We start from the raw sequence: 12,440 nt of genomic DNA on the forward strand, positions 1-12,440 counted from the left end.
ATGGACGGTGCACCGGTTCCAGATGTTGTAGTGGTTATCATAGAGAGATGTTTGGACACTCCATATGCTCCACCAGGGGGTCCAAGAACACCGGCCTGCAATCGAATTCAGCGACCGGCAGTAACCCCAGCTTCTCAGGGCGGATGTAGGTAAAAATCTTAACCAATATAAAAGCCCTGATCCTACAACAGTTGCCTCCCCGCCGTTGCGAGAGCTTGTTCTCCACCACTGGATGATAACCGCTGGCCAACACTGAGGATTTAACAACGCAGGGATTGAGGAAGATCCGCCGACAAAAGAAAAGGTATGGCCCACCTGATGTTTTTTTTAAGTTAAGTTGTACAATGTTGTTGTTTTTCGTAGTAGTATCTTTGTTAAACGTCTTGTCACCTCCGTTGAATTATGCGCAGTAGTAGCCCCGACTAAAATGGCTAATTGTATTACTCGGAATGCATGTTGTTGCAAACATGGAAACATCACTTCACTTTTGTGAGGCATCGGGGATATAGTCGTGTTTTTTCATTCATTATCAAACGCTATGATTAAATCTCATATCCATAAGTCCAAGGACGTTTTATGATTCGCGTGAAACCAACCAACAAACCAAAATAAGCCTGGAGCTGTAAGTATTGAATGTTTACATGGGTGGTGGTCACACTAAAATTTTCCAGACTAAACCCCAGGGAACAGCACTTTAATGTCGGTCTGGTGTTCCCTTACGGATACCTGCGTTACAATAGGCGTGCGTAGAACAGTGAAGTATATAAGGCACATGTGTTTTATTATAAGCCACTAGGGCGCGCGCATGTGTGTTTTCCTTGGATTTAAAGTAGAATCATCACATCCGTACTTTTATAACTAAAATGCAGAGGCAACTGTTTGTCATCAGCATTCATGCCGCACCAACTTCATGCTGCTCATCTTTAATAAGTAGCCTAGTGTAGACTACATCGCTGCAACTTAATCCCTACTACGGTGTGTCTGGTCTTTGATTCAGTGATCAAAGAAACACGCATGATAAGGCAAGTAAATGCAATCATTACCTCTAAACTTGTTTAAAACGGTAGAATGGGTGTGCGAGGGGAGTGGGGGCGTTTTTCAGGAAAACAATGGACCCCCCCCCCCCCACTCTCCTTTCCTATTACCCCCTTTTCACACCGTTTCACGGTATATAACCGACCCCCCTCAAATGCACCTCTGCATCGGTAGACCGCAGACCAAAGTGTTGCTCTTATGCACCTTTGTGTGATAGCTTCTGCAACACCTCTAACACACGCACACAAGATCTCGTTTGAGACGGGGAGCGCCGTCGTGCTCGAGAAGAAATATAGTGTTGCCTATATGACCCTTGACCGCAGTACCTTTGATCTGTACTCTGTCTGTTGCGCTCAACCTTTTACCCGCGGCTCGCGTCGTGTCCTCCTGTCATTTCCAGTTGAGAACCGCCGCGGAGTGGAAGTCTGTCCGAGGGGCAGAAATGTCCGTCCTTACTCAGCTGGGCTTGCTTCTCTGGAAGAACTTCACCTACAGAAGAAGACAAACCGTGAGTGAATAATATGCACAAATGTGTCGTTATTTATCTGCTTTTTGTTTTCTCTCTTCAGTAGATAATATTGTTGTTCGTATTTTACTTTGCTCACAGACTGGTTGACATCTCCAACAATAGATGAAGACTTCTGAAGTGGTTCTGTTTATACCTAACTCTTTAAAAACGATTATTTTAGTTTTATTAAATAAGTTGAATGCTTATGAATTAATGGGGATTTTTTTAATGGGGATGTGTCATGTTAAAGGGTTGGGGTTGCTTTGAATATCCAGGCTGTTGATCTTGGCTGTTTTTGGATACGTTTTATTAGTCAGCTGCGTGTGTAAATATTTGTGCATAAATACAAATATTTGACTTAATTTAGGCTCTCTAAGTTTCGTCCACATTAATGGGTTGTTTTAAATTAATTCGATTAATTTACGCCACATATTTACACGTGTAGTGTATACCTGAGTATACCTTTAGGGTCACACGACAAAGGGTTTTTATAAACCAATCACTGAAGGCCAAAGGTTACAGCAACAGCGTTGCCTACAGATTGTCTTCTGAGATTGAGAAAGATTTACTTCATGAATGCTTGATCAGCTTGATCAGCAATGTGTCTGACGGGCTGTGGTGGGGGAGGGTGTGGGGTATGGATCCTTAGGCAGCCATGTTGCAGTGGTTATTGTGAATTCTGGTCTGTTAGCATCGATTCCCACCACGGCCATACATTATGAATGAAGACGCGCTTATAAAAGGATCAGCGTTCCAGGGGTGGGGGGACGAGGAGAGGGATCTTAAAAGATCTGTTCGAAAGATGGATCTTTTTGGTTTTCACTCAAATGCAAATTCACCCTACTAAATAATACACCAGTGCCAAACTTGTTTTGGACAACACACACGCAACACAATACCATTTTGAATAAAAAAACAATAAAATTAACCATTTTAATTATGTAAAGCAAAGGAATGACCAACATGTGCAACATAACAATACAGTTTCCCCCAGGATTGATGACTGAATCTGAACGTACGCGGCCGGAAATGAATACACAGGGGATGCTTTGCTAAGCGCATCTCAACCTGTTGGGGTGTTTGAAACACAGCGTGCGTCCTTTTAAACCGTCCTCTCCCTTCTTGTCTTTCAGCTCCAGCTGCTGATCGAGGTGATATGGCCACTGCTGGTCTTCTTCATTTTAATCGCCGTCAGAATCAGCTATCCTCCGTACGAGCAGAATGAATGTGAGTCCACGCACGGGATGAGATGGTCGTCAGAACATTGCATGGACTTTTATCCCTCGCGCATGTCCTTCCTGACCATGCACATACAAACGCACTATTAGCATACACTCTGCGTTAGGACACTTAAGCTCGCGTATGCATCACAATGAAAGATGTCTATTGTGATGCTTGGGTGGCTAGCCCATTGACTTTCAAATGAAGCAGCTGTTTTAGTTGAGAGGTGAACGGCACCATCAGATTATTGGCAGACTTGTGGCATTCACCATTACTTCTGACATCTTTCACCAGTACATCTACCCCCGTTTAGCATTACGTCTGACCCCTTCCACCATTACGTCTGACCACATTCACCCTTACTGCTGACTTCTACCACACCATGGAAGGATTGATTTGTTTCTTTCCTGCCGTTGAGCTAATCAATGCCCTGGAGAAAGTCCAGCTGTGCAAGATAATGTTGTTTTTTATCAGATGTATGTTGCTGACGCTGTAATATCTGTAACCCTTACACTGCTACACAAACTGAGGAAACAGGTTTGTGGAGAGTAGGTAGTGGCGTACGAGAGTGGGATCATAGTTTAGGAGATCGAACTTTGTGATTGGACGGGGTTGGGTTCAACGCTTGGCCAAGCGATTCTAAGAGCCTATCAATTCTTACACCTGAGAAATATCATTTGTGCCAGTTATGGTTTTATTGGTAATTCTGGATTTTATCAGAGGCCTTTATGGCTCATTGCAATCTCATTATCAGGGATGTGTAAGTAGCATGTAGTCCAGGTCAAAGAGTACCCAGGCAGGGCCAGGAACTCTTTATATAAACCCGTATCGTCATCTAGAGTGAGAGATCGGCCCTTCTAGCCCTGATCAGTAACGTGCTACAACTAGCAGGGAGGATGGCCTGGTTTGACTTTGAACTTTTCCTATTCATTTAAATTGACTTTGCTGTTGCTTTCCCGACACATTTTCACTGGGACTAGGGGCTTACCTATAAGGTTTTTCATCTTAAACATTAAGATAACCTAGTCTCGTATTATTATGTACTGTTTTTGGTTTTTGTAATGATTGTCATGATGTTATCTTGGTTTTCCCCCCCAAAAAAGCCCCATGCCATGGGGTCATTTTTGGTTAGTCGGGTCATGTTCTAAAAATGTTAAGTGAGCGACCATAATCTCGGCCATGAAATGGTCGTTTTTGTCAGTTTTTGGAAGTCTCCCTGTTTTTGGAGTGAGAGCGTGTGTGTGTGTGTGAGTGAGTGAGAGACCATCGCTTTGACAGACAATACTTCTGCTCTGCGGTGATTCATAGAGCGTGTGGGCCACGGACATGTCGCAACGGGTCTCCTTATGTGCCCAACACGCCCAGAGACTCACACGCAGACCATACACACACATGCAGCGAGTTAACAAAGGTCTGATCCATCCAGCCCACGCGACCAAAGATAACAGGCGGCGGGCGGAAGGGCGCCATCACAACACAGTTTTCCAAAAAGTTGTATTTCTCTGAATTCTCTGCATTTATCAACGCTGGCCACCTCCTGACCTCAGCCCAAGGGAGGTAGAAAACGTTGTCGTAAACAATCCAGCCTAAAGCAGTTCATCCTAGTCTGGGACCCTATTATGTCATAAACCTTCCCATTGATCGAGCTGGAGCAGCTGTGGGCCGTACGCGCCCCGTACGTATGTAACACTATCTTATCACTCCTCTGCTCAGCGCTGAGCTGGTTGGCAGTCCGGACAGGGCTGCTGATAGCCTGTTCGGAAGTTGCTGTGCTGGGAGAGGAGATGTTTGTTGGGGCAAAGGTTCCCTACTAGTTGAGCAATCCAGACCCCCCCCCCCCGCTCCACACACACGCTCACTCACACGCGTGTGCACACGCGCACAAAAGGCAGAAGTGAAAACCCCTTACTACGACACTAGGGTCGAGACTCGGATGCAGGCTAGACTACGTATGCTAGGGGACATGCTAGGCTATCGGCCCGCGTCCAGCCAGGTGGGCCTCTTGGGAGCCACTCGATGGTAACGCAGAGTAGAACCCATTATGGGGTTTCAGGCAGGGCCCAGCAGCAACGCAGTAGCTGCTGCACGGAATTACATTACCCAATAAAAAGGGGATGTGAAATGTGTCTGTGTTGGATGGAGGGGAAGGGGAGCGAGGTCTTCAGCGCTATCGTCTGCCAATCTCAGTCATGAACTGTTCCGCTGCAACAGAGGTTATCGTGAATGTATGCGCCACATTGATAAAGGTTTGCCAGCTAAGGGGGAGGTCATTTTATAATGATGCTTAACAAAGCGACTCTGTTGTGATTTGCTTTTATTGGTAATAACGGTTTGTTCAGTCATGTAACCTTATTCGACACCTTGTTGCTAACACGAACTAGAGATGACTAGAGCAAATTGTAATTTGTTGTTGGACCCTTTACGCAAAACTATAAAAACTATAACAAACAAATCTACATTTTCACAATTCCAAAGACACTCGTTCTGGTCTTTTCCACGTTGGTTTTCCAGGTCATTTTAACTGTTCTACTGCTTCCAGGTCACTTTCCCAACAAGGCCATGCCCTCGGCAGGGATACTACCATGGATGCAGGGAATCATTTGCAACGCCAACAACCCCTGCTTCCGGCACCCCACGCCCGGGGAGTCTCCAGGGGTGGTGGGCAACTTCAACGACTCCATGTGAGTCGGCTTGGTCCGGTTCTGGGCTTTGAGGGCATCATGATATTAGATATTGATGATATAGATATTGAGGTTATCCCAGTCATTTTCATTTCATTTCATCGTATGGGTAAAATAAATGAGTTGGGTAAGTAGTGACAGTTCAGGGGTTGGTAGATGGATTTCATTAATCAATAGATTAATGGGTCCACTTTGTTCATCAAATTGAGAAATATTGTATCATTGGAAATCTGTGTTGCATGGTCATGCATGTTGTTGCAGGGTATATTTAAGGCAGCAAGGCTTCTAGAAGGCCACGTTTTAACCTCAGCTTTTGGATGTCTTCTCGACAGAATTTCCAGGCTGTTCTCCGACTCCAAAAAGATTCTGCTGTACAGCCAGAATGACAAGAACCTGGACGGCTTCAAGGAGCTGGCCAAGGCCCTACAGACTCTGCAAGCTACTACACCAGGTAGAAGGGCGACCCGAATGGAGACGGGGTGACGTCCTCGCAGTCCCCTCCAACATTACTGTCTTGGCACCATTATATTTGTTGATCTACAGAAACATCATTTTGATAAAAATGATAAGCATTATGAAAATCAACGGATTTGGACCAAAAACGGACCTGGTACTGTTATACCAATGTCATTTATATCCTTCATAATATGCAAATATTTCCACTACTCTTGAGCTTACTTTGAAGGAGCTTGGAGAAGCCTATGTCAGCTTTAAGTTGTGTTTCTTGTTGCGGGGGGCTGCCGGTCCCAACTTGTCTAGCCTCCACCTCTTTTCCCTCCGTCTTCCCAGTAATGATCTAGATGGAGACATTCAGGAGGAGAGGAGAAGGGGGAGGGAGGGGGGGTGTGTTGGGTTGTAGCTCGTTAATTTCCAAACTATGCGATCCAATTTCTATAATTATGTTTCACCTTTGAAATCCTTGGCAGTACCGTTGCTCGCCAGTAGAGGCACCATCTTTTCTGATTGGAAGGAAAAAAGGCTTGTCGGCACCCACAACCTGCAGCGCGTCCCGTTGTCGTGTCTCTACAGGTCGTCCGGTGGGCTGCAGTCGTGCAACACGACCCGAAGCTATTCGCTCTTGACGTGGGAAGTTGGTTGAGACTTTCTGCTGGTATAGCTGGTGGGAGTTAGGATCCAGATTTGAAGATGGTGTTTGTCGGATAACAGTAGTTCTGGATAAGGTTTTTATTGGTGTTAGTTCCACTCATAGGAGAATCAGTGTGTTTTTTTACAGTGGAGGTGTGGTTATGTGTTGGTTATTGAACTTCTTTAACCCCTGAATAGATTATTTAGTTATCAAGATGTTTCAGGTGGATAATATTACCTTAATGGAATGTTGGCCTTGACATGGTTGTGTTGTGAGAGAGCGTTGGGTTGTTTTTCTCTCCCTCCAATCATGTATTCATTACTCCTGGATGCATTCCTCCTTCGTGACCATATCGGGTGGAATTCCAACCAATTTCAATTACTAATATTTTTAATTGTCCTGAAATGACTAATTTTTTAAACATGAAAGCCACTTGGAAATTTAAAGAGGTTGATGATGGTGACACCTACTGTCTTATTTAATCATCTACCGTTCAGCCCGGTCAAGCTGATATATGAGTTCAGTTCAACGTTGCACTTTGACAATACACAATCCTCCGATGGCAAACCAGATATGACCGGCCCAATTACAATATCACATGCAGGCAGTTGATTCACTCAAAGGGATTTATTGAACTCCATTATTTGAATACCGTAATTTCCCTCTGAGGCTTTTGTAAACGAAGAGTCATGAGCAATTGGGAATGCATTCATGAATGGATAGTCTTCTGGAGTTGGTTCGACTTGTGTCCAGGCATGTTCCGTTCGGTGAACCTTGTGTTGCGATTGGTCTCCAACTGCTTGGGAGGCTCCACATGAAAGTCAGCCAGCGTCATCACCCGACGCCTCCCAGCTTTACGATCCCCGGTGCTTCACACCCCCAGCCTACAGGAGCCCCCGTCACGGGCAGGGGAGGAGAGGGGACGGGGAAGGAGACGGGCCACACCAAAAGCCGCCGCAGAAAAGAAGTGCGCACGTTTTTTAGCCCTGGCGTTTTCCTGGAGCCTGCAGCCCAGTGTTGTTCTTCTCTCCGGCGGGGTGCGGAGGGCTCTGCCCCCCCCCGCTGGGTGTCACTGGGTTTGAGAACAACGCTCCAGCCGCCCCCCGCTGGGCGGCCCTGCATGGCTGCGCTGCAGCTGGACAGATTGTCGGCGTGCGCGCGCCGAGCGGTCATGCCCCCATCACCGCCACCGCCGCCAGACGTTGAACCCAGCGCGCCGCCGTGAACCCAAGCAGAACAATTAGTTTGAAGCATGAACCTTTTTTTCAAAACATTTGATCAAGTTTACAACTAATTATAAAAGACAAAAAGAAAGTATGAATGCATATTTACAAATACGCATTTGTAAAACAATTCTGATAATTAATGAATTCATTCCCTTAGTTTATTACTATTACAAATGGTACAATTGCCATGATGTTAAAAAAGGGGTACATTACAATAGTAGCACTTACAGATAGATCTTTAGTGGAACACTTACCTCAGGTGAACTATCCGTAAGCGTACAAGCATGGCGCTTCCTGGCTTATACCAGTTCCTTCCGGCTGGGGGGGGGGGCCAGAGGAGACGGAGGTGTGTGTCTCAGAGCTGATGTGCTGCAGCGTGTTCGGTCGTCCCCTGGGCTGACCTTAATCCCCTGCCTCCGTCTCCCTGGAGGGGCTCTGCCTAACGCCGCTGTTAGCGTGGATCAAGTCTGCTGACATCTGCCGACGTAGCGCGGCGCGACTGGGCCCCTCAGCCCGCCGGGTAGGGGGTCTACAGTGGACGTAAATCACTGGCAGATCCGAGCTGCTAATGACCTGTCGCTACCGCTTCAGCAAGCCGTTTTAGCCCAGTGGGGTGTGGGGGGCCAATTTACCTCAATTGCCCAAGGGCAGCTTGACGCTTGAAGGCTGCAGGCGTCTTTTAAGGGAACGAGTATTATTACCTCCTCCCCGCCACCACATTCACTTCTCGTGTGTGTGTGTGTGTGTGTGTGTGTGTGTGTGTGTGTGTGTGTGTGTGTGTGTGTGTGTGTGTGTGTGTGTGTGTGTGTGTGTGTGTGTGTGTGTGTGTGTGTGTGTGTGTGTGTGTGTGTGTGTGTGTGTCCATTCCATTGTGGAGTTCCTCTCTTTCCCCCGGACACACAGAGACGCACTCACAAACACTACCAATGAGCTGTGAGACTGATAGCCTGCTGGTGATTTAGAGACCAAAGAAGGAGTCTACCTGAGTGCCCTTTGTCTGTTAACCCCTCTCTCTCTCTCTCTCTCTCACTCTCACTCTCACTCTCACTCTCACTCTCTCACACACACACACACACACACACACACACACACACACACACACACACACACACACACCCCTTTTAGTTGGCTTAATGGTTCATACCAACGTACTTCAGCTATGTTTTCATTGAAAGAATTTGACTGATTCCTTGGAAGCTTGCTCCAGGCCCAATGGCTTCCTGTTTGAAAAAGTTGGGATGGGCAATGTGGGGAAGTTCCCCCAGATGTAAGATGGTTAGATCGGCCTACCAATTGTTAGTCCTCTGGGTCGGCTGCTGGATAAAATAGGGGCCCTTGAGAAAATCCTCAGAATGGTAGCCTGGGGAAAGGGTCCCTTGGTCTGGCACTTCACCCAGGACCCCAAAACAGAAGTGGTCCCCACAAACATGACATCGAAAGGAAGTAGCTCTCTTCTCCTTCTCCTACTGTTCCTTCTTTACCAGACGGTGTGCTCACGGGCCCGCAGGTTGTTACTTGTATCTCGTACGGGGCCTCTTCATCTGACTCCAGGGTCAAAGGAAGGCAATGACATTCATTCATTCAGTTTCATTCTAAGTGGGCCAGTCAGCAAATAGGTTTGTGGGCTGATAATTTGTTTAAAAGCCCCTTCAACGTCAGTGATTAGTTTGTGGTTGAACGGAATTGTCTATACAAATCTAGACTTGCAATGTATTTTTCCCCATTTAATGAATGTGGTGTGTGTGTGTGTGTGTGTGTGTGTGTGTGTGTGTGTGTGTGTGTGTGTGTGTGTGTGTGTGTGTGTGTGTGTGTGTGTGTGTGTGTGTGTGTGTGTGTGTGTGTGTGTGTGTGTGTGTGTGTGTGTGTGTGTGAGATATCACAATGCTGTACTATTCCTTCATTACATTAAGACCATGAGATGGGGCACTTTTAACATTACATCAATGTTCTAATGCCTATCTATCTGACCTACCTCCGGTTTGGATCAAATATAGCCGGCGGGATTATCATGAAACTCAAAGCTCTCTGAGTTGAGGGCATGGCCAGCTGTGTTGGTATAGATTCTCATTGGGGGGGTCGCTCCTTCTAGTCTTGCCCCTGCCCTGCTTGCCAAAATATGCAGCGTGCCCCCAAAGGAGAAAGCTGTACGAGCACAGGGATGTCGTATAACCCGGTTTCATGCACACCTCGTGCACTTTGGCCCTACCCGAGCATGAACATTGGTCTGTTCTCACCAAACAAGTGGGCACTTGCGCCTCCTTTAGGAATGAGCCCCACAAGCTATGGTTTGGATCTATGAGAAAGTAAATGCGCCGGGAACACAATGGGAATATAAGGACTGCAAATGTGACCATGCATTGGGTTTCTCTCTGTGCTAACCTCCCCAGGTACATCTGTCCTTTAAACTCCACAGTCGAGAGTTAAGCTGAAGTGTTCGGTTGTTCTCCCCTCCATCCTCCAGGCTTCAAGGTGAAGGACTTCCTTCATGACAACAACACGCTGTCCCCGTTCCTGGTCCAGAAACTGTCTCTTGGAGAGGAGGCCACTCAGGGGATACTGGAAGCCCACGTCAACCTGGAGCGGGTAAACAGCCAGTAGTGACTCATCCCCTCATTCCTTTTACATTTACATTAAGGGCAATTGGCAGACGCATTTATCCAAAGCGACTTACAATAAGTACATTTGTCATAAGAAAGGAAAATAATATATCGGTTGTCGGCACAATAAGGATGTTCATAGAACCAAGTGCAAAGCACTAACAATCGCAAGGTTAAACCATTCCCCGTATGCACCAAAGATAGCTAGGATAAGATGCTACGTAACTAGGTGCTATAGCTAAATACGACATGAAATAAGTGCGTACTAGACGACACAGCACACCTTACTTTGCAGAAAGGTGTTTCACACATTACGACATGATCATCGGAAGACTGAGAGACGATATTATAAGATACTACATTTTCTGTGACGGTATTCCCAAACCGTATGAACTCGTACGTCGATGAAACGCCAAACCAAACATCATAAATAAATAATAGGAGGAAGAAGGAAACACACAGAGGCGCACGGTTGCTAACAACAGTCTTCTTGAAATACAGTGAAGGACGCATGTTTCTACAGGTTGTCCGACTAATCAGAGTTGGTTTGAGATGTGTGAAAATTATTGAGGTTGGGAATATGACCGACAACTCTTTGCAGTGCAGCCTGAGTCCCACTCCCAGCTATAGTCACCAGGATCATCAGAGGCCATTTGGTTATCTTACCATTTCACCTGCTGTTCTCCCGTTAATATCCATCTATACGTGACACCATGATGTCCTCTCGAATGCACTTTATAACGATGCACCATAATGATTGCATCATCACATTCCCTTATCGACGCTCCGCCCGAAACTCACGTTCGCAGGAAACACTTGGACCCGTCCGTCTAATCTATTCTCCTCCCTTCCCTCCGTCTTCTGTTCTCCATCCTCCAGGTCCTGCTCAAGGGCTACGGGGTGCACCTGAAGAGCCTGTGTCGCAAGAGCGGCGACGAGCACGACCTGGAGGACTTCGTGGTCATCGCCGACCCCCGGTTGGCGTCGAGGATCCAGGAGATGATCTGCAGAACCCCCGACAAGTGGCTGGACGTGATCGAGGAGCGCTTCGTGGGCAGCCTGGACCTCCTGAAGCTCCTCCGCGTAAGTTCTGTGCTCAGGGTCGGAATTTAGAAGCTGCAGGAATGTGGATCAATAAGAATGGCCGCACAAAGAAACGTCCTTTGGTACCAAAGTCATAACAGGGACTCGAGTTAGCCATGTCACATGGGTTGAGGTTTGCCTGAAGTTCGTTAAGAGGTTGGAGCTGGAAGACCCGAGGACCTCCTTGTTGTATAAGCTAAAAAAATTTGACCCCGTAGTGACCTCACACAGGTCACATGACGGCCCACTCTGTAGGGCACCTCGTTTTCACCACAAGGTGGGACTCGTTTAGTAGGAGGCATAAACGCCCGTCCCGTGTCGCATATCACGACCCGACATCAATACAATGGGATGGAAAGGTTCACTGTCGGGGAAAATGAACGCATTTGGAGCCATTTGCATTAGCGGACTTCTGCTCTTGATACAATATGAGTCTGTTTGTTGATACAAGCTACCTGGACTGGAGTGGTTGGCTACATCAGTCAGCCCTGGTTAGTTTGCATAGTATCTCTTATTTCTATAGTATTTGAAAGAAGGACCTCTTAGTGGCCTAATCTGTTTTTAATTAATTTTGGATGAAGTTCGACCCCTTGTTGGCTTTTTTTATCTGACCTGGGACCTTAAATCGATAAACTTCTTCGTTATCTCTAACTCTTATCTTGGTCTCTGGCTCTGTTGTTGACTATCTAAGGGATTTGACATGTATCAAAATGTGTTGTACTCTCCCAGTCCAGTTAGAGCTCTATGAGGTTTACCGTTAAACGTCCCTTAAGGCTGAACCAAAGTGTTCAGTCGTAGAAGTTATAGTTGCTACTGATCATAAACATTGTTGTATTCATATAGCGTAACTTTTATTGTTATCTTTAACCAACGTGTGTGTGTGTGTGTGTGTGTGTGTGTGTGTGTGTGTGTGTGTGTGTGTGTGTGTGTGTGTGTGTGTGTGTGTGTGTGTGTGTGTGTGTGTGTGTGTGTGTGTGTGTGTGTGTGTGTGTGTGTGTGTGT

The 12,440-nt window shown here is 46.5% G+C and overlaps 1 protein-coding gene across 1 annotated transcript in view; it reads left to right on the forward strand.

Moving 5' to 3' along the window:
- Positions 1-12,440, forward strand: part of abca1b (ATP-binding cassette, sub-family A (ABC1), member 1B) — a 35,971-nt gene continuing 23,531 nt past the window's right edge. The window contains exons 1-7 of the mRNA XM_056599919.1: positions 1-304; positions 1,436-1,543; positions 2,677-2,770; positions 5,304-5,445; positions 5,778-5,896; positions 10,220-10,341; positions 11,235-11,438. Of these exons, the coding sequence (XP_056455894.1) occupies positions 1,478-1,543; positions 2,677-2,770; positions 5,304-5,445; positions 5,778-5,896; positions 10,220-10,341; positions 11,235-11,438 (747 nt within the window). The 5' untranslated portion in view covers positions 1-304; positions 1,436-1,477. The remainder of the gene's footprint in view (positions 305-1,435; positions 1,544-2,676; positions 2,771-5,303; positions 5,446-5,777; positions 5,897-10,219; positions 10,342-11,234; positions 11,439-12,440) is intronic.

The sequence above is a fragment of the Gadus chalcogrammus genome, chromosome 10 (assembly GCF_026213295.1).
Source record: "Gadus chalcogrammus isolate NIFS_2021 chromosome 10, NIFS_Gcha_1.0, whole genome shotgun sequence".
In the NCBI taxonomy this organism is placed as follows: domain Eukaryota; kingdom Metazoa; phylum Chordata; class Actinopteri; order Gadiformes; family Gadidae; genus Gadus; species Gadus chalcogrammus.